At 36.1% G+C, this 22922-nt stretch overlaps 1 protein-coding gene across 8 annotated transcripts in view; it reads right to left on the bottom strand.

Moving 5' to 3' along the window:
* LOC142338681 (synaptic vesicular amine transporter-like) overlaps nt 1–22922 on the bottom strand; it is a 69542-nt gene that overhangs the window by 8089 nt on the left and 38531 nt on the right. For 6 of the 8 annotated variants that reach the window (XM_075388600.1, XM_075388548.1, XM_075388584.1 and 3 more), the window contains 7 exons: nt 14370–14711; nt 14014–14072; nt 13158–13334; nt 12368–12658; nt 6414–6492; nt 5227–5278; nt 1216–1279 (listed from right to left, as the gene is read on the bottom strand). In XM_075388600.1, coding sequence (XP_075244715.1) covers nt 1216–1279; nt 5227–5278; nt 6414–6492; nt 12368–12658; nt 13158–13334; nt 14014–14072; nt 14370–14711 — 1064 coding nt within the window. Of the gene's footprint in view, nt 1–1215; nt 1280–1336; nt 1401–5226; nt 5279–5582; nt 5662–6413; nt 6493–12367; nt 12659–13157; nt 13335–14013; nt 14073–14369; nt 14712–22922 lie in introns of all 8 variants that reach the window. The other 2 variants (XM_075388571.1, XM_075388577.1) reach the window with 2 other exon arrangements.

Genomic DNA, 22922 nt, shown 5'->3' with positions numbered 1-22922 from the left:
TTTTCTATCGCCGTCTATCCTGGTAGTCATATTGACGACAGGTCTCATAGGCCCTCTAAAATAGATTGTTTTATTCATGTAGTGGTTTGTTGAACGATTTGTTATTTTTTTTATCTCTTCCTCATTTGGTAGACAATTAAGTGAAAATTTTAGATGACCGGGGTCGGAACATTAAATGCGAACGCACATTACAGTGCCTCCTTGTTTTGTTTGTGTAAAGGTTTCTATAAGTTTACTGCAATGCAAACTTTATATTAAATTTTGAAAAACTGGTACATTTCTAGTTTTTAAATTCGGAAAAAAGCACCTTACAACAGAAAGTATATAATTCTTCAGTTGCAATTTATTCCTACAGCGAACTGCGTTTTCTATATTTTACTGACAAAAAAGGCAATATTGCAGAAAAAATTCTCAATTTCAGAAAGTTGAAAAAAGGATATTGACAGAATTTTAATTTTCTTTTGTTTTCAGGAAAAATTCTGTGTGGATCTCATTTAGACGTACATTTTCAAATACAGTTTGATAATTAAAACCTTACGCTTTTTAGGTTGGTTTCCCACAAAGTGAAAATTGATAAGCTTTGCAAAGATTTGTAAGGTTTTGAATTCAATTCACAAAATTTGTGATGTCTTATCAAGAATTTGAAAATATAGTTTTAACGATATGGAAGCACAAAATAAGCTAATTGCTTACTTTTTTTGTGAAAAAAACGGGGATCTTAAGCAGAGGCCGGGGTTCGGATGGCATTTTATCAATTTTAATTGCTTCTTTCGGTTCTTTATTTCAAGGTACGCATGCAAATATCTTTCAATATGAAGTTTTCATACCAATTAGCACGCCAAGATCTTGATATTGCCACCCAATTTTACTGTTTCTTATCAAGGTTATCAAGTTTCATTCCCATTGGTCTTTCTGATTTTAGAATAGCTAAGTTCTATTTTGCTTTTGTAGAATAACGGACGACAAAACTCTTTTCCAATAGGCGCAAAAAATTTCCAAATATGTAAGTTTTCTGGACCTTATAAAGCAAGTTATTCTATGAAAAGAGTATTTTGGGTATCATCAAATGCAAATATTTTCAGGGTTCAACAAACTTAGAGAACAGTCCACAGGGATCCCACTGTTTTTCAATGCACTCAATGATAATGAAGACTACAACTAAATCTATCCTAAATTCAGCTTCTACATCATTACTATTTAACATTTGCACATTACCGATGGCGAATCCCAGACCGAATCCGGGAATGACTAGTCCATTCATGGACGTGGCAAACGGGTACTGAAATGAAACAATAGGGTTTTAGTTAGTCTGAAGAGAGAAGAGAGTGAAGATTACCTATTGCAAATCCCAGTCCCATCATGGGCACTACCAGGGTACCAGCCCCATGGGGAAGAGGAACCTGAAATACGTTAGACATTCTGCAAGACCTCACATCCCATGCCTTGTATGCAATCAATAATGAGTCCAGTCACACCTCTCAACAAATGGCATGAACAGATCATGCTTGACCTAAAATTGCCATCAAAGGACTATTGCATGTCTCAGTTTAAATCTTTGCTCGACTCGAATTTCGATAATCACGATAAACTTTTGCTCAACCTAAAAAGTTATGCCGGACTTCTGCATAGTTCAAAAGGTCACACTGGATTTTTTGCTCGACCAAAAAGTGGATAATACACAGTACGCCGATATATCGTCAAATCACGAGGCGATAAAAAGACTATTCCTGAGTTTCTTTGCCAAAAAGTTGTCAAAAACTATAATAAAATCATTTATTGCACAGTTCAGAGAAGAAAGTATGGTAAAAATTGCCGTCCTGAAAACATTCTGATCAATGCAAAACCCGATTTTGGGATTCTTTGGGCAGAACATTGGAACTTTTATGGATATTCTGAATCTTTGCATCCCAGTTTTAGCCAGTTCATATGATTTTAGAAAATGTAACTGCAGTTAATAACAATATCTTCATAGTTAATAGGAAAAGACATGACGATGCCACTTTAATCTCACAGCTGTTGAGCGGAACAAAGAAGCTTGGTATTGTGTGTTCGCGTATAATACTTTGACCTTGCTCATCCAAAATTTTAACTAAAATGTCTCTCAAATGAGGAAGAGATAGAAAACTTTCAAAATACTTCAATTTATAATTTTGATTCAAAATAATCTTTGTATGAATAAAACAATTCTTTAAATTCTAATCACTTAACGTCTTAATTAGTTCAGCATTAGATGGCTCAAAAGATCTGCCATTAACAGAACTATGAGGCAAGACAAACAGCAAAAATGAATTAACAACAACAAAGTTAATTACAACCAAAACATATTTTCTATAATTTCAAAAACAACAGTCAATATCAACGAAATCAAAACTGCATTGAAAAAAACAAACAATTTAATTTGTAGTTCAGTACAAAAGATTTATGATCTGTCCTTAATGAGGCTAGGTGACATTTAGAGACAAAAAACAAGATAAAAAGCACGTTTACATTATTAATTTTTAAGCAGAAAAAAACATTAACTATCCACTGAAAGCATTAGATAGTTCATTTGCACCTCCAGAGGGAGACATTGACAAATGTCATTCTACATAGCATGCCATACTTCTGTGCAAAGAACAATAACTACAAGCTAAAATCAAGAATTTTAGATTTGTGCGAGAAAACAGTGTTGAAGCCATTAGAAGCGTACTGTGTTCCGTGAAAGAATATATATATATATATATATATATATATATATATATATAATGTTTCACGGAAGCCATTGAAGCCATTAGAAGCGTGCTGTGTTCCGTGAAACAATATATATATATATATATATATATATATATATATATATATATATAAATATATATATATATATATATATATATATATATATTTAATTGTTCTTTATGTTCTTTAAACGCTAGTTATGTGATATGTGACGGGTCATTAAAGCAAGAACAAGACAAGACATCAAAAAGAATCTCGAAATGGAAAAACTATTAGAAATAAAAAAAATTATGAAACGTCGTATTATCGAAGTCATAAAACCATTTGCTTTTGTTTCACTGGAAGGATGATGGGAACTTTCAATGATGAGATTAGGCAACAAAATGACCAAATTGAAACTCAAATGAAACTCGAGCGAAGTTCAATACATAATTTGTTATTAAAATTAATATATTAAAAAACAGTGGTGAGATTTAGAACAACTATGTATTTGAATTGGACAAAATCCAGAAAAATTCTGAATCTGGGACACAATTTTTTGAAGCGAAAACAAAAATAGCACAAGTATAGTCAGAAATAAAAAAATTGGTCCTTTATTCCATGCCAGGGAAACTGCCAATAATGTGATAATGTGACAAAAGACCAAAACGGAAACTCATTTTTGTTCAAATGTAATAAAATCAAAAATTAAATGCCCAAGCTCGTAGTGTCAAACCCATAGATATGTTCAATTGAACTTCTTTTGAGACGCCAATAGACAGGACAATAAAAAGTCCTCAAAAATGGACAAATGTCCAAAAAAACATAAACAATTAATGATAGTTGTTAGTATCAAATGCGAAAAATCAATAGTCCAAACATAAAACTGAATTGAAGATTAAGTTGTTTTCATAAAAAAAGGGAAGGCAATCTGCCTTTGCGGTGACTGAGTTGACAGAAATGAAATGAATAAAATTTAGCAAAGCTGCAATAATCGATCGTATTTTTTTTAAATAAACTCCTCTAAAAGCAACAACAATCATATGTCTTTAGCTCCCTAGGATACTATTTGGACCTGCTAATATGCGGACTAAGCCATAGGACTACAAAATAACAACAAATTAAGGTGAAATCAAAACATTATTACGCAGACACAGTATTGAACCCTAAACAATATTAGTTTTTACTGAAAATTTAAAATAATATTTCATTGAGTCCTAATTGCATAAAAAGGGATCTGCCAATGATTGACCTCTAATTTGAAATAATTCCAGTCTGTATACAACATAAAGGACGAAAACATTTTAAAAAAACAGCAGCCCGAATACAACCCAAATACTCTCTGGATAATAAAAATCAACGCTTAGACCAAACTCAGCTTTGCAATCGCTCAATTGTTAGAAGCACGCAATTCGTCAAAATGTTATCGAAGTTGCTTAATTGAGAAGACCCAATATCAGAAAGAATAAAGATTAAAATTTTTGAAATTTTGAATTATTCTTGAGTTAAATTAACAAATACACCAAAAATGGGACTCCAGAAAACACTCATAAGAAATGGAAGTAAAAATAGCGCTATTCGGAGTTTGAGAAGATTGCGTTAGCAGGTTTTAGGTTTGTAATTCTAGAAATTTTAAGAAAATTGGGCTAAAGAACCATATTTAGTGCCACTACTGATGCAAATGTTGAACTTTGAACTATTTGGATGAAACAGTTCAGAAAAACTCTTCGGACAATCTCTACAATGGAAACCAATAAAACCATCGTTAAAAATAAAAAAAATTGCAAACTGACAAAAAATGATTGAGCAAACATACGGAACTTGTGAACAAAAACAACAAAAATCAATCAAGTTAAATATTCTACGCCGGACAGGCTTTCTAATGGTACTACTCTAAGCTCTCCTCGATGAGTATATTGGTCGGCCGAAACTGAATGAACAAAAAAACTCAGTTAAGCATATAATGCCTCCCCTACTAAGGTTAGTCGGAAAAATAATAAATTGGACCCATCTGGTTTCATTCAATATATATATTGCAAAACAGTTAAACTTTTATTACAGATTATTCTTTAATTTCGGTTCTGAAGTGGACCCCATGGACCCCCCATGTAGCCCTCTAAAAACTGGATCTCTTCATTAGTCTATCATTAGAGCATGATACAAAAGAGCAGAGTGAAACCCAAGTTTTGCTAAATTTCTTTAATTACTAATCATTGTTGGCGCCATTTGAGTACTTTTAAGTGTCATTATAATAATATTTGCGATATAATAATAATCTACGGGAGTCATTTTTTGAGTAATCTTGCTCGATTGTTAGCCCGAGTTAGAAAAGTAAAAGATGCGTTGTATTTGAACACATATCAAATTGGTACGTAAATTGAAACCACACAGTTTGTCAGGATTGCAAAAAAAACTTGTGTCGGAAAAGGGAAAAGTGGTTTACCCTGTAAATGAGAATTTTCAATTGTTGGCTATACACGGAACTCGCGGGAGGACAAAACAGATTATTGAGAAAGGTATGAAAAGTTTACTCACCAGGAACATGCAGACTCCTACAACCACCATTCCCACTAGAGCTGAGATCCACCTGAAACATGCAATCAAGGTCGTCTAACAATTTCCAAAAAAACAGATTTTAATTACAATTATTCTATATCAAAAGCTATTGTACATTTTGAAATCATCCTGCACCAAAATGTGCAGTGCGCTTTTAAAAAAAACAAAAAAAAAACAAAAAAACAAGATCTTAAGTCAGTGCACTTTGTTACATCTGAGACATGTATAAATTTACCAGTCGCATAATAATTGATAACGACTGAAAAGGGGGAAACATGCACACAGGTATACAGACGGGAACACATGCAGAGAAAAAGATGATAGACTATATCTACCTCCCAAATTTGGTGCCAGCATAGCCCCACACGTAGGTGGCCACCAAGTAAGAGCACGAGGGTGCCAGCCAAACTGCCCCTGAAGCACATTCTTGCTCTTCATAAACCAGAAACAAAAACTTATTACTACCCAGGGTAAGATGCGCTATACAACACCACTCAGATCAGGCCACCATAAGTCGCGGACTGGGGTCCAGTTAGATCTGGACAAAATTTTCGGTCGTGGCATGGGTCTAGACAGAATTGTTGACGTCAATCGATCACTATCACTGAAAGCCGTTAAAAGAAATCAGTGATATTGTTTCTATATTAGTTGTTGGGTTCACTGGAGTTGTTAAGGGTAAAGGGGAGGATTGACATAGTTACTTGCCGGTATTGACAACCCCCTAGTGATGGCATACCATCAGCAACCTTCAAGCACCACTGGCGGATGTAAAGCGGGAGGGGTGAAAATGGTGTTAATAGAGAAGATATCTTGTTTTGAGGAGTGTTTCTAACCGTGATTTAAGTCACTCATTTCATGCAGAGACAGAGGATGAGAAATCAGAAAGAGAAAGAGGTTCAAAACATAGCTTGAATGTCATGAGATATTTAAATTTGCATTTCACCACGACAAAGTTTAAGGCAACTATATCTGTAGCCTTAACAAAGTGAATATGATCTAGACAGAAAAAGTGGTTTAAACTATCTAAATGCAAACTAACACAGAGTTAGCTACTTTTTTCAACTACATTTCGAACGCAAACTCAGCTCTAGTATTCAAATAATGATTCAAGCATGAATGATGTGTGTAGTGTCGTTGTGTCGTGTGAGTTTTCTAGCGATATCTACCTGCCGAACGATTTGTTCCAGTGAGCCACTAGATTGGTACTAATTAAGTACGACACACTAGCTGGCAGGAATGCAGCACCTGTGGCGCAGAAAAAACACTGATTGTGATTCCTGGTATATCGTTAAACTAGAAAGTCTATTCAACAGTAATTATTCAAAGTATTAAAGGTGATTACTGCCACAGGCCATTGAAACAAACTATAGCACTCTAACACGAAATTTTAATTATGGTAAAATACGCTCTTTAATAACATAAAATGGGTGACAAAGTTTGAGTAATCTTTTCCTCTTTTCAGGTGCGTAAGTGAATACGTAAAAATTAGCCAATTTAATTCCAGCTGACACAATTTTCAAAGACTATGAAGGTAAACTTATGTCACTTTCGATTGTGATAGATTCATATCAAGTCTCATGTTCCACTGAGGCATCCCAGATTGAGATCCCGAACCAAAGTCTGAACATGAACGCACAAAAAAAACATTAATTTTGGAGCGCTCGGAATTGAATTGAAATGCTCGAAATTTCAGACATGACCTCATGAAAAGGTAACAAAAAGAAAATACGCACATAAAAAACAAGCAAAAACTTATGAATAAAAGAAGCTTTTTTAATTGGCAATTTCGATCTTAAATAGTCGGCCATGGACAGACCTCTTCCGTCTACGACAGTCTCGTTAAACATGCATCTTTTGGTCTGGGACCACAATCCGGGATACCAATGGCGCACAATTACAAAAATGTTCTCATTTCAATCTTTTACTCACTTTAATTTTCTTTGACGGCAAAAAGCCTATTCAACTTCCAAAGTTCAATTGAGATAGGATGAAACATTTGACTCCCAATTTATCCGGTCACTTTGATTGGGTATAAAGTTTTTAAATAGATTTTGACAGTACTATGAATGTAACTATTTATGTCGACGTAAAAATGTTATATTTATAGTAATGTCAAAACTTTTTATATTTCATGTCAGTATTTTTTATAAGATTAGAGAATTGACAAGCGTACAGTTGTACAAATTTCTATAAAAATTCCTTGATTTCGGCCGGTTCAGTACTGATATATTCTGGGTGCTGGGCCCGGGTCAGCATAATTATACGTCAGCTGCTCTCCATATGGTTAATTTATGTCGCCTTTTGTTGCGTTATAAAAACAGTAAAGCATTCTTTCGATTCGTCTGCTCGATTTCTAAAATATAAAACCAACCCCAGTTGTGACGGCTGCTCTCCTATCAAAGTCAACGAAAACTTTACACCGCCCAGTTCGTTTCGCGGTTTCAAATCTGTCCGGATATTGTGTTTTTGCAGTTAAATTTGCGAACTGTATTATCCGCTATACTGTAGCTTACCGTTGCATTACTTTTTGCTCATTTAGTCCTGATAACTAATCAATCAGCTTGGCTGAATAAAAATTTACTTCGCTTGAATTAACCAAATAAATCAAAATTTCAAATAACCATTTAGTCGTAAAATTATAAATTTTTTGAAATAATCTCGTAAACTGCAAATGCTAGGAACAAATCAATTTGTGCTTATGCACGCTGGGTATGTCCATTGTTTGGTATAAGAACAATGAATGCTACTCGATCTATATTGATGGGCCCAGCTTTTATATTTTATACCCAATCTTAATACTTGGGCAAAATGCAAAATTTTTTACCAATCAAGAAACCGGAAGCAGCCTAGGCAACTGGTGAATGAATTAAACAAGAACGATTAGTCTATCTGCTCTAAAACTCTTTTTAGAACTTCATTCCGCAATGTGAAAAATTGAGAACTTCAAAGTCATTTCTTTTTTCAATAAGTCAGAGTAAAGTTAAGCAGTACACTCACATGAGTTGATCTACAGTAACAAGGCACAGTAACAATCAATATACTGCTCAAGTAGCGTGCTTCAATACGCACTGTATGTCAATCTAATAGGACAAAATTCAAATTTCAACTGATCTTTGGAATTTTTGCAAATTCTATTTATACTGCCGTACATGTCAAAATTGCACTTCCGATTGGTTGTAGATCACTGTGTCGTAAGATTTTCTGAATATACTGAGTTTGGGATTCGGAATATTTTATACCGTGCCCCACATTCTTAGAATTGGTATGAAAATTTCAAAATTCATCGAATTTGTGTTTCACTTTAGCTTAATTTATTATTATTGCGTTTTAATAATAGTTACTGAATAAAAATGTTGAACAAAGTGAATAAATCCGTATGGCTTCCATAGAATGTAGCATTAAATTTCGCTTGTCATGCTATGCTAACTTCACTGCTCTGAAGCGCTATTCAATTTGGTTGTTCAAATAATAAGCTCAGTCGCTACATCAGCGTTGTGAGTACACAATTGTCATGATCCTTAAAGTTGTTATCCTAAAAAAGTTGCTCGTTGCGATCTTAAAGGTAAACAATTGCCATCACAGCAAAGAAAAGCACAAATCAGACTTTTTTCCAACAAAAATTAATAATAATAATAATATTAATAATAATAATAATAATAAATTTTTACCAAATAATATGTACCTAATATTCAAGCTTCGAATAATTAAACAAAAGAGAGTAGAAAGCGTCGTAATAAATGAATAATAGGAGGCAATTTGTCTGTTGCCGCACCGTTTCTGAGCTATCCAAAATTAGATTACATGTAGGAAATTCATTTAGTTACTTATACTGAGACCATTCCAGAGGAGCAGGAAAAAGGGTTTAATAAACCACTTCTACGAACCAACAATCTAATTGAAAATTAAGATTAATTAAAAAATTTTTTAAAAAGCATTTTCTTGCTTATCGAGCATAGTACCAACTCAAGTATTCAAAAAAATCGGAATCGATTATGTAATGTTCCATAAGGCAGTGTAGCAGTTTTTTCAAAATTCTTTTTTTTCGCAGTTCTTTAAACATTTATTATATCAAAGTCAAGAGTGGATAAGCTATTGTAGAGTATTCTCAATGGAAATGAGATTATCTTTCGCCCCTTGCGTGTTAATTCTTTGACGAGAGGTATCGTTTTGATTCTCCGTTCAGTGTCGAGTGATCTGTCAATTTCCTTATCAGTTATAAACTTGTTAATAGATTCACTAAGATGTTCTCTTCTGAATACTTTTGATAAAGTTTAAGAATTGGTTACATTTCAATTGGTTACATTTCAATTGAATACAGTCTATGTGCTATTCGAATGTGAGCTTTCTGTCAATTGTAACACCTAAATATTTAACGCATTTGCTCTTCTCTACTTCCTCCTCTTTCCAAATAACTTTTTGGTCTGATAAATTGTTGGTTCCTAGCAGAAGTATCATTTGCATGTTCAGTTTGCTCATATTTTCGAAATATGTTCGTGTCATCTGCGTATAACAGATAATTAGTGTGCTTTGGTATGTCTACGATATCGTATATACATATATATATATATATATATATATATATATATATTAGAGCCAAAAATTGTCCTAGTACTGATCTTTGAGGGACTCCGCACTTAATTTTTTTAGTTATGGAAAATTTTGTTTTTTATCGAACGAATTACTTGAGCAATCTTTAAGGTAAGACTTGAGTAACCCTTCGATTTTGCCACTTCGTTTAATAATTTTTTCAAAAATTTTGCCAAAAAGTGGTACTAAAGGAATTGGTCTGTAATTGTTAGGCTCACTTGGGTCTCCATCTTTGAAAATTGGCCTAAGTTTTGAAACTTTTAAGCTTTTGGGGTAAAGGGATTCATCTATGATTTTGTTGAAAATATCTGCGAGGTATTCACTAATGCATGGATTAATTGTTTTTAGGAGATGGTTTGTTAAACCTATACAATCGGAACTCTTTTTCCCAACAAGTTGCTTTATTGGGAGCTTCACTTCGTCGATTCGGACCAGTTTTAAAACGGTATTCCCATCATATGGTTTCTCGATTTTCTTTGCAAGTGAAGGGCCAATATTTAAAAAGGAATTATTGAGTGTTTCGGAGTCAATTGTGTTTGCAACTTCTGATTTCGTTTTGTTTTCTAGGGCAAATCAGATACTTATAAAAACTTTTGCCGTCGGAAACATTTCGTTTATCAAAAAGTTTTTCGTAGTATTTATTTTTTTGGCGTTTCTTACTACTGTTTTTGTTTTGTTGTTCTGTAAGTTGTATTTTTTCTTCCTGTGACTAGGACTGCAAAAATTTTTTCCAACGGTGTTGTTTCTGGGAAAGAGCATTTTTGACTTCGTTGGTAATCCAGTTTCTTTTTTTTCTTTTTGATGATTTTTTCGGAGTTATAAGATCCCGAGTTCTATTTATATTAAAGATATTATAAGTGATTGCAGCCTCCCATTGGCATATGATTCTCTGCAATTGATATCAAAAACACATCTCTCACTATTAGTATAAAAATTTTTCAGAAGAATCACTGCTTTGGATGGATTAGAACATCAAAACTGTGGGCATCAAAAAATCATGGGGTTAATTTTAAGTATACTGGGAGTCATTAAAAAGCGGGGAAAGGTTGACTCTTAAATATATTCAATCTCTGAAGAATCAGTATCATATCAGTAAATCAACATATTTATAATCTCCTCTCATTTTTTTAAGAACATTATGTTGATAACAACTTTGCTCATTTTTGCGACATAAAACTGTTTTAATACCTACCGTTTTTCTGTCAGTTTTGTGCATTTATTAACTTTAATGTACTTTAACATTCTCATTAAAGGGCTTGTACTTCTGAGGAAGAAGTTCTTCTTGGGGAGCAATTTTCCAATTTTGCAGTTCCAATGAAATACTGGACTTAAGTTTAATCTGTTGTAATCACTTTTTGTTCATATGTTGAACGCTCAAACGTAACTGGCTACTGTGGGATCGATTGCTCACTAACAGCAATTGAGAGGCTAGTTCTTGTAGTCACCAGTGTAAGTTCAGAAAACAGTTCTTTTTTGGGTAGTGGGGGCACAAAAATGGGGATGGGCGCTAAAACCGAGGGTGGTGGACATGCGTGGGAAGAGGGTACTCAAAACATATTCAAATTGCCCGTATACAGTAATTATGCGCGTTAACTTAATTCAGTGGGGAGGGGGACTAGAGGGAGTGGAGTGGGGCATGAGGGTTGAATTTTAATTGGGTTCCAGGATTGTCAACAGTCCCCAAGAATAAGAAATAATCATGACACCATGCATTTTACATCTCCTCATTATTTTCAATAGATTGCATATTTAGAGATTAGTAAGGCTCGTAAAGAAGTCTGCGAGATTTTAACGCCCTCCGGCGTCACAAGCTTAACAAATTTATTCCGTTTTTTAAGATAAAAAATCAGGAAATTTGTTGGTTATAGGAAAAAACGATCAGGAAAAAATTTGTAGTACTGAAGTTTGCGTCAAAAAAGACCAGTAATACTAAAGTAATTAGTACAATTTTTGTTTGAGAGCAAAAATGAATAAGGGTTTTTTATTATTTGCATTTTGAGCAAAATATTTCAAATTTATAACGCCTGTGATGGTATAAACATTGCGTCTTTTCACAAAAACAAAGTGGTTTTACTACTGTATTTTTTTTTGAAAATGTCTGGATGTCCTTTTTTTTTAGCAAACTTAATGGTTCAAAGCAGTTATAATGCAGCCCTTTTTCTTTTGAACTACATATTCAGACAATAGACCTTAAAATTTCGACACAGCAGATGACAAGGCGTGAAAAATATTTTCAATTAAGTTTTTCGAAAGGTTGGTTCAGAAATTAATCAAAAACCGCAGATTTTATCAGCTCATTAAATCATTGAACACCCACACACACGATTGCGGGCTTTGTCAATTAAAAATTTGAGTTAATTTGATTTTTTTTTCAAAAATTTTGATTTTGGGCGAATAAACATAAATGATTTTTGCATGTAAAATTTACATTAAAATACACTTCTGATTGCGTAATTTGAATGTGTTTTCTTATACTGATCAGAATTTACGTGTTTCTTTTTTTTGTTTAAACCATTAGCTGATCTCTTCTTACCCAGTTGCCATTTCTCTGAGCTCATATTCTCCATCATCCAGATGGGAAGAGTAGGTTCCAAGAGAGCAATGGCCATATTAGCAAAAGTAATGGATCCAGCAGCCACCAGAATGTAGGGATCACTAAGAAGAGTCCTCAGAGGAGTCCCTCTAGGCTGTGCTTCATTCTGCATGCCTGGTCTCAGCACTATCAGCTGCAGGGTTCCGTCAAGAAGGGCCACAGCTGCCAAGACCAGGAATGGCGCAGGTTTACCCACAAACTGGTACATAAAGCCGCCAAAGGGAGGTCCAACTGCAACAAATTCATATATGCAAGCTACCTTGATTTTACCACCTGATCAATTGACTTCAGGTTACGGTTTTTTTTTGCTAAAACTGAAAAATGCTGTAAATCTGCTAGAAAAAAAGACATAATCTAACTTAAAATGATCCCACAAAAGGTTTTCTATATCGGAGAAGTACGCTTAAATCATCTCTTTCCATAAGAGCATTTTTTTCATAAAAAAATTTTCCAGAAGATTTATAGAAACTTTATAGGCAAATTTCTTTTTTGTTTTTTGAGGAACTTAATACATAAATGCACATAACACAATAATTATTGTGCCAAAATTGTGCCAACTGTTTTCATTCAAATGTATATTAATATGTATTTGAATAAACACAGTTGGCACAATTTTGGGCATTGATTTAAAAATTATTTAAACATAGATAAGATGGAGATGTAAGAAGAGGAAGAACAGTTCTAAGCATCCTAACAATGGAAACCGAGAAAGAGTTCTGTCTGTGCTTACTAAGAACCCCCATGGCGATGCCCCCGAGTGCCATTCCCATGGCATTGCCTCTCTCTTCGTCATCTGGGAAGTGTTGGGCTAACATGCCCATACCAGCCACTGAGGAGCAGGAGGAGCCTATGCCCTGCAGACTCCTGGCCACCATCAGAATTGTGTATGTCTCTCCAAATGCAAACACTGAAACAATTCAATAATGCTGTCTATACAAATGTTACTCAGGAAGGTAACATTGTGAACAGTCAGAAAGCAGAAATTTTGTATTCACAAAACCGTAAAAGACAAAATTCATAGCTGAAATATTGCATTCGTTGCTGATATTTGGAATAATTGAAATAAACAACGATTGACTTCAAAAATGATTGAGATCTAGTCTACTCCAGTTGAAAATTTGAATTACAATTTTTTTTTATTATCAAGTACTAAAATTTTCTAAAAAATTGTTCAGTATCTGCAAATCTTTGTCAATTGGAGCGATGTCTCTGGTCTGTTCAGTTCAAAGTTTGCTGCCAGTCAACGTATAAATTTCTTTACAAAATATGGAAAATATTCAGTCATCTCTACAATATACAGATCAACTGCCCTGTTGATTTATCGGGGACATAGGAATTGGAAGCCGCTAAATCCTCTTTCAAAACAATTTTTGAAGCAGTTTGATTGAAAAACATTTTTTTTGTGCACTACATGAAAAACTAATTTTTTGTCTTTCCATTGCTCTAACACAAAGTGAGCGGAGGTGTTCATAAAAATGAGTTGCTTCCACAGTTGTCAAGACGAGAATCTTACGGGGAACTAAAGTTGTGAAGTTAAAGCTGTTTCTATACAATATTTTCCCTAATTTTGAAAAAAAAATACTTACTGACAGTTGATAGAATGAGAATGACAAATCCTCCAAACATGGGGATGCTGAAGCCAATGCTGAAAAGAGACAACAAGGGAATAAGAAGCAGAAAAAATTTAAATTTTTTTTAATAACATGGAACTTTAATTTACGTCACGCCTTTATTTGAATTTTCACGCCTATAATCAAAGTTTGAACTCTTACATGTCAGTCTTTATGACTCATTTTTAGCTTTTTGCAATTATTGCATGATCTCACTCAATAATGTTAATTTTTCATAAATTTCTATCATTGGATTAATGTTTTCCAGGTTTTGCGCCATAAATTGAACACTAGATGTAGAATCATTATTCTTTGCTCACTAAATGACTTACTAATTAGTTAGCACTCCAATGAATGGATTAGCAATTAGCTGGACTACGGCCTTGGAGGCAAACATGATCCCAACTCTGACATTTTCTTGATTGAGTTGTCTTGCGTACAGAATTGAGGAGGACAGATCTTTCCTGTGCGCAGTTCCAGAAACTGCAAACCTCTTAACTCTCCTCTCATTAGCTGATTTTGGTACTGCTGACTGTGACGTAGAACTATTTAATGGTGGGTGAGATGTGACGTCAGCCCCCCTTCTGTTAAGATATCGTAGCTGTTTGTTTTTAGAGGGCGACTCTTGATTTGTGTCAGGATCGTTTATGAAAGCCATTTCTGTGTCGAATATCCTGAATTACAAGTGCACATAGATTTCGAATCACAAATAAGAAACTAAGTTTCATATTTGCATACAGACGAAATTCAATCAGATAAAACCTTAACTACACAAATTTATTTCTTTCCAAAATAACAGCAGATGGAAATTTTTCTTATTGAGACAAGGTAACAAGTCGACAAAAAGCATAAATAATGAGGCGAACTTCAAAAATCAATCAACATTTTTCAAAACAAATAATTTCAAAAGTCTTAAAAATCATTAGATTTTAACGAAATAATTCTTGATAAGTTTACTAAAAAGAGACTTTTATTATGAAACCAATAGGAGCTGTCTTTATTTAGACTATCCCATAGGAACGGACTAAAGCTGCAGAAAAACTCAAAAATTTACAATCAACAAATTACAAACATTGCAAAAACACAAATTACAGAAGCCATTGAAACCATTAGCATTTATCTGATTATTATTCATTTTTTTCAATTTTATTTACACAAAACCCGATAAAATTATACTGAAAGAATAAGCCAGTTAAATTGGACCACAATTGAAAATCATTGGGATCTGTTATTACGCGAATCTGCTAAAAGAAGAGAAAAGAAAAACAAATACACCACTCAAAAAGTTTTTTTTAATGAAAACGCATATTGTCCAATGAACAAAACATCAGTTGCGACTTAACATCAGTAGATATAGTTTTTTAAGTAAAAAGATTTAGATGGGACCGGGACCTTTCAATGATAAGAATAAGTTCCAAGTTGACTAAAAGAACAACAAAAACTGAAAAAATTGTAAAATCATTGAAAAATCACAAAATCATAACATTTGGGGCTTTTCGCTAAAAACTGACGGCGTCGGGTAACATCAGTCATTCAATTCTCAATTACAAGCATATGAGACAGGTCAGCATTTTACGGCTACTTTAACACAAAAAAAAACAGGCAAAAACAGCAAACTCCAAAAAAAGAGCCATTAAAAACTGATTTTTTTACTAAAAACTTTTCTATGTTCAATTTTTTTTTACCAAGAATGGGACTCTTTTTTTATAAAACAAATTGACTTCAAAAAATCAACAAATATCAACAAATACATTAAAACCACGAAATTCTTTTAGAAAACCCGTAGCATCAACGCCATTAAAATCAATAGCTTTCAACTGGAGCCAATAAATACGCCAAATAATGCCTCGATGGGATCACAAAGATGTTTGTTATTCATAGGTCTTCAATATGACATCACAAAAAATCTTATGACTATGAAATCAACAAGAAGTATAGGCAGAAACAAAAAAAGTAAGTAGAAAAGTGCAAGAAGGAAGTTTCGAAGCCATTTAAATCATAATTTTCTCGCTGAAAGTTTTTCTATGATCCATTGAACGTCCGTTCCAATGAGAGTTTTCAATATTAGGCTAATGTGATAAAATTGCAAAAGGAGCCAATAATACAAAAATATCAGAAAAGTTTAAAAAATTATGGCAACTTTAACTTGTTGCACCAATAGTTAGAGGATAAAACCGCTAACCGGACTAAATTTGTTTGCAGTGAGCTGTACTGGGCCCTGTACTGTCATTACTGAGACTGATTTACAGTTCATAAAAATAAGTTAATAATAGGTTACTGTTTAAAAAAAATTCCGAAAAACCATTTTTATAGACCTAACAGCCATTAGATGTTGACTCATGGCACTAGATAGGTGCACATAATGCACAATATGTTAGAATATTGATCAAACTATAGTATTGAACTGAGTGAGAATTATTAGAAAGAAAATTTAATTTACCAGATTACCAAGACAGGAGCAAATTGATTTTGGTGACAAATTTTTTATAAAAGAATCGTAAAGAACTGATGCTTAGAGTCGGTATTTGGTTCAAATGGGTAAAACTAGAAAGCAATTCTTAGATTGGGATTCTTTGACGTAAAATCTTCCCAGCATGTATTGAATGATTTGGATACCACCAGAAATGTGAACGATTTCTTAGAAAAGTGTAAATCCATACAATCTATGGTATCGCCTGCGACAGATTTCTGGAAAATTTGGAGAAGCAAATCATATTGGGTAATCTTTGCGACACTCACTGTAACTCATGGTGCTAAGATTAATTTTGTGTCTATTCTTTTTTTCATCCCCAAAATCAAATCACCATTTTGATCTATTAATCAAATCTCTCCTGTAAATCTCTAAATTGTACTGTAAAATATCCCTTTTGTAGTTCTCTAATTTTGAGAAATTTGTTTTTGTACTTAAATAAAAACGCCTTTTATTCTGCTTGCGAAAACCCATAATCCAACAGTTCATAGGCCCAGATTTTTTATGAGTCATAAAAATAATTTCTAAAGCCAAAAAAAATTGTTGCTGACAGTCATAATCCTTTTCTGCTTAGTACCATTTCTTTTTACAATTGTTTTGCCTGCTCAAACTACGATGGATCAACAGGCAATGAAACTGTTGACCTACACAGGAAACGAGGAGGACTTTCCAATCTGGAGCACGAGATTTGTGGCGATGATGCAGACAAAGGGACTCTACAAATCACTTACTGGGACAGAAGAGCAACCCAATGAGCCTACACCACCAGCAAATGTGGCAAGCAAAGATGCAAAGAAAAGACAAGGTGCTGAAGGATGCAAATGAGAAGGAAGTTGCAGACGTCAAAGAGAAACGGAGCAATGTGTGGTGCGATCTGGCACTGACTCTAGATGCAACAACCCTCATGCTGATAAGATATGACAGTGTGGGAGATGACAGCATCGGAGATGAAGCAAAAGCTTGGAAGCTTTCGCAAGAGAGATTTCAGAGTGTGGCAACGCCGAGTGGTGACTTTGGCGACCCAGTTTACTCGACTGCAGCTCGATGATTCTGAGGATTTCGATAGTTTCTTCATCAGAGGACAGCAGTTGCTCACAAGGCCACAAGAAACAGAAGAAGCAGTCTGAGAGATCCTATTCAACTCCTGGGTCCTTAATGGTCTGCCAATTAGGTATGCAAATTTTGATATACAGGAAAGCTTCAAACCGGCAACGAACTTCAGAGATATGAAGAAAAGGCCGCAGAACTTCCATGAGAGCACAGAACAGAGACACAAAGTACAAAGTGGTTCATTGCACTGGCAGTGAAGCGTGAATTCACGAAGGGACCCAGAAAGGAAACTGTTTTGTGTGTGGGATACCTGGATATTTTTTCCGAGGACTGCCGGAGGAAAGAGACAGTACAATGCAGCAAGTATGGTGAGAAAAGTCACCTGGACATGGCATGCAAGAGAAACAGATGGAGGCGAAATGAGTCAGTGGCAATGGATGGCATACTAGGCAGCTCCTACCCAGTGGAAGACCACAGGCATGCTAGTGGACAGTGTTTGTACAGATCACAGTGACGAACATTGATGCGTTCCTGGACTTTGTGCCCATTCAATCAGTGGACAGAAATAACAACGGAGAGGCTTTCAGAGTGGTGAGTGGTGGGCAGAGGCTGTGTGAGGATCAGCATAACCTCAAACAAAGGGGATTTCCAATGAGAACTCAAAAATGTTTTGTGTGTGCCTGACTATTCCGCAAACCTCCTATCAATCTCAAGATGCACCAAGTGGGGACACAGCTGCATTTTGGGTAGCCTTATTGGGTAACCTTTGCAACCTTCACTGAAATTCATGGTGCTAAGATTAATTTTGGGTCTATTCTTTTCTTCATCCCAAAAATCAAATCATCATCTTGATGTAATAATCAGATCTCTCCTGTAAATCTCTAAATTATACTGTAAAATATCCTTTTTGTTGTCCTCTCATTTTGAGAATTTTTTTCTACTTAATTAAAAACGCCTTTTATTCTGCTTGCAAAAACCTATAACCCAACAGTTTATGAGCCCAGCTTTTTTATGAGTCATAAAAATAATTTCTAAAACCAAAAAAAATTGTTGCTGACAGTCATAATCCTTTTCTGCTTAGTACCATTTCTTTTTACAATTGTTTTGCCTGCTCAAACTACGATGGATCAACAGGCAATGAAACTGTTGACCTACACAGGAAACGAGGAGGACTTTCCAATCTGGAGCACGAGATTTGTGGCGATGATGCAGACAAAGGGACTCTACAAATCACTTCCTGGGACAGAAGAGCAACCCAATAAGCCTACACCACCAGCAAATGTGGCAAGCAAAGATGCAAAGAAAACACAAGGTGCTGAAGGATGCAAATGAGAAGGAAGTTGCAGACGTCAAGGAGAAACGGAGCAATGTGTGGTGCGATCTGGCACGGACTCTAGATGCAATAACCCTCATGCTGATAAGATATGACAGTGTGGGAGATGATAGCATCGGAGATGAAGCAAAAGCTTGGAAGCTTTCGCAAGAGAGATTTCAGAGTGTGGCAACGCCGGCAGTGGTGACTTTGGTGGCCCCGTTTACTCGACTGCAGCTCGATGACTCTGAGGATTTCGAAAGTTTCTACATCAGAGGACATGAGTTGCTCTCAAGGCCACAAGAAACAGGCGAAGCAGTCTCAGAGATCCTATTCAACTCCTTGGTCCTCAATGGTCTGCCAATGAGGTATGAAATTTTTGCTATACAGGAAAGGTTCAAACCCGCAACGATCTTCACAGATATGAAGAGAAGGCCGCAGATTTTCCATGAGAAAACAGCACAGAGACACAAGGGACAAAATGGTTCAGCGGCACTGGCAGTGAAGCGTGACTTCACGAAGGGACCCAAGAAAGGAAACTGGTTTGTGTGTGGGATCCCTGGACACTTTTCCGACGACTGCAGGAGGAAAGAGACAGCACAATGTAGCAAGTGTGGTGAGAAAGGTCACCTAGATAGGTCATAAGAAAAGACACAGATGGAGACCAACATGACTCAGTGGCAATCAGCGGCATACTAGGCAGCTCCTATCAGTCTCAAGATGCACGGAGTGGGGACACACTTTCATTTTGGGTAGCCTTATTGGTTAAATTTTGCGACCTTCACTGTATTTCATGCCGCTAAGATTAATTTTCTGTCTATTCTTTTTTTCATCCCCAAAATCAAATCACCACCTTGATCTAATAATGAAAGATTTATTTCAGAAATAGCTGCATGAAACTCCAGAGGGGTATTCGGGTAAAGCCAAAACAATAAAGTTATTTGTTTTGTTTACGCTGCAGCGTTCTAGAAATCAAAGTGAGTTTCAACAGTGTGAAATTGACAGTGCAAGGAAGTGGCACAGACGATCGGGTTATTTGTATCAAGCGGGTGTGGTCAGGAATGCACCAGAGCAGACAGACAGTGTGGAACTCGATGATGTATGCAATGTTAGCCCATTGGCAAAGATCACAATGACTACAGTACCAGTGCCAGAGACCCAAGCGGAAGAGAAACTGAAGAGAGTGTTCACGGACGTGATGGAACTTTTCAGAGTGGAGTCACTGTCAGGGTTTCGGTTCTGCATAGTGTTTGCAGACCAGTGTACAAAGTTTGTGTTTGTGGACTCGCCTAAGGCAAAAAGTTAAGCAATGGCGAGCCTGAAGACGTTTGTTCTCAGTGTGGGGATTCTTCACGCAAAAAAGATTAGGAACTTGATTGTGAGACGTAAAGAAAAATGCCCAGCAGAGTTGATGCGAAGCATAAAACCTAAGTTTCCAATTAAAGAATTATCTTTTTTTGGTTACACAGTCTTTGTGAGGAAAAGGGAAAGAGACGTCAACAAACTTGAACCCAAGGCACTGGAAGGAACATTTGCGAGTTACACTGAAGGAGACAAAGGATACCAAATACACGCTGGGTGGTGGCAGTTAGAGATGAGATTATCAAGGAGTCCGATCTGGGCTCAATTCCTGACAACGCAGACACCCAACCTATTAGATGAGGGGTCACAGCAACTGGGGATCTGGCACCCAGATGATGGTCATCAAGACGGTGGCAACAAAGAGGAGCAGGGCACATCCACTGCAAAAAAGGAGTAGTGGCGTGACGCAAAGAGCGTGAACACACAAGAAACAACACTGAGACGAGAAGCCTCGGATTTTGAGGAAGCAGCACTAGATGAAGAATCTACTGCAACAAGAGGGAGTCTCAGAGAATCGAAGTCACTGGAAGACAGTGACACGGAGGATAGTCACAGTCAGAGACAGTTGGCTTCTCTTGTCACAGTCAGAGAAGAGGCATTGGAACAATCGGACAGGTCAGAGCCCAGACGAGGGACACGAGCAAGGAATGTTCGCAATTTTTGGAGAACTCAGGACCCATCTTGCTGTGATTGAGGGTGACCATGTGGAACCCAAAACAATCCACTAAGCCAAGCAAGGTGACGACTGGGACCAGTGGCACCGGGCAATGAAGGATGAGGTCAAGGCACTCCAAGACAACCAGATTTGGAACCTAGTGAGTCCACCCACAGACGGGGATGCCATACAAGGCAAATGAGTCTAAAAAATGAAATCGAGACCCACCGGTCATGTCGACAAATACAGAGCACTCTATGTGGCAAAAAGCTTCAAACAAGTAGATAGATTGGACTACTTTGAGATTTTTGCGCCTACCTGTAAGCCGGAGACCTTCAGATTTTTACTTAAAGTATCAGCGAAGCAGGGTCATGTGATGCACCAGTTTGATGTCAAGACATTTTTCCTGCACTCTACAATAGGGGAAGAAGTTTATCTGGAACAGCCACAGGTGTATGTAGAACAAGGATATGATAGAGGGAAGTTAGTATGTTGACTGAATAAATCATATTATGGTTTGAAACAAGCAACTAACAACTATATGAAACTGTCAATCTTCCTACTGAGACAGGGGTTCACCAGAAGCAGGAACGAACATTGTTTGTTCGCGAGAGCAGAGGAAGAGGGTAACATCTTCATCTTGGTCTGGGTTGACAACATCATAGTAGAATCAAGAAGCATGACAGTGATCTCCGATGTCAAAAAAGCACTCAAGTCAAAATTTAACATTGAAGACAGAGGGATGTTGTAGTGGTTCCTGGGTCTAAGAATTAGACGAGAACAGAGCAAAGTCACAGTCGACCAAGAACGCTGCATAAAAACAATGCTTGAGCGGTTTCAAACGGATCAAAGCAAACCCTCAACAACTTCAGCTGATTTGAATTTGAAACCTCAGACAGCACAGAACAGAGACGAAGAAGTGGACCAAAGGATCTACAGAAGGTTGGTCGGATCAATTCTGTATCCGGCCAAAGAGGCGAGGCCAGACATCATGTTCATAGTCAACATTCTGTTCAGACAAACGAATGCACCAACCAATCAACTCTGGGTATGCGGAGAACAACTTGTGCGATATATTCAAGGTTCAGAAGGTTTAAAATCTACTTACACAAAGAAACAAGTTGTATTTAGTGGGGGAAACTGATGCAGACTGGTCTGGTGATTTAAACAACAGAAAAACAACGACGGGCTATTACTTCAAGCTCAATAAACGGACCGCAGCACTCAGCTGGGTTGTCAAGAAGTAGGCCACAATTGCTCTTTCTTCATCCGAAGCAGAATATCAGGGGATGGCCGCAAGAGTTCAAGAAATATTGCAACTGAAACAACTTCTGGAGGATTTCAGCATCCAACAGAAACATCCAATAGCAATTGGAAAGGAAAACCAGAGTTGTATCAAATTGTGCCAAAACCCAGTCGTGAACAAGAAGAGCAAACACATTGAGAAAAAATTTAATTTCATTCGAGACAAGACGGAAGAAGGGACTATTTCAATTTATTATGTTCCTACTGACAATATGGCAGCCGACATCTTCAAGAAATACTTACTCGTATCGAAGGTGGAAACGTTCAGAACTGATTTGATTGGGACAGATTCTACGCACTAAGCTCAATTCAAAGTGGGCGTATCAGAAAATCGATCAAACTATAGTCTTGAACTTAGTGAGAATCAGAAAAAAGATTGTTTAACTTACCAGATTACCGAGACAAGAGCAAAATAGTTTGGGTGACAAAGTTTTAATAAATGAATCGTCATGAACTGATGCTTAGAATCGGTATTTTTTCAAATTGGTGAATCTAGAAAACTATTTTTAGAATGAGATTATGTGATGTAAAATCTTCCCAGTATGTATTGAATGACTATGATACCACCGGAAGTGTGAACGATTTCATAAAAGAGTGTAGATGCAAACCATCTATGTATCCCATGTGACAGATTTCTAGGAAGTTTTAGATGCAAACCATATTGGGTAACATTTGCGACCCGAACTGTAAATCATTGTGCTAAGATTAGTTTTGTATCTATTCTTTTTTCA

The sequence above is a fragment of the Convolutriloba macropyga genome, chromosome 1 (assembly GCF_964194025.1).
Source record: "Convolutriloba macropyga chromosome 1, txConMacr16.3, whole genome shotgun sequence".
Taxonomy (NCBI): domain Eukaryota; kingdom Metazoa; phylum Xenacoelomorpha; order Acoela; family Convolutidae; genus Convolutriloba; species Convolutriloba macropyga.
Note: the sequence above shows the minus strand (reverse complement) of the source record. Positions and strands in the feature narration are given on the sequence as shown.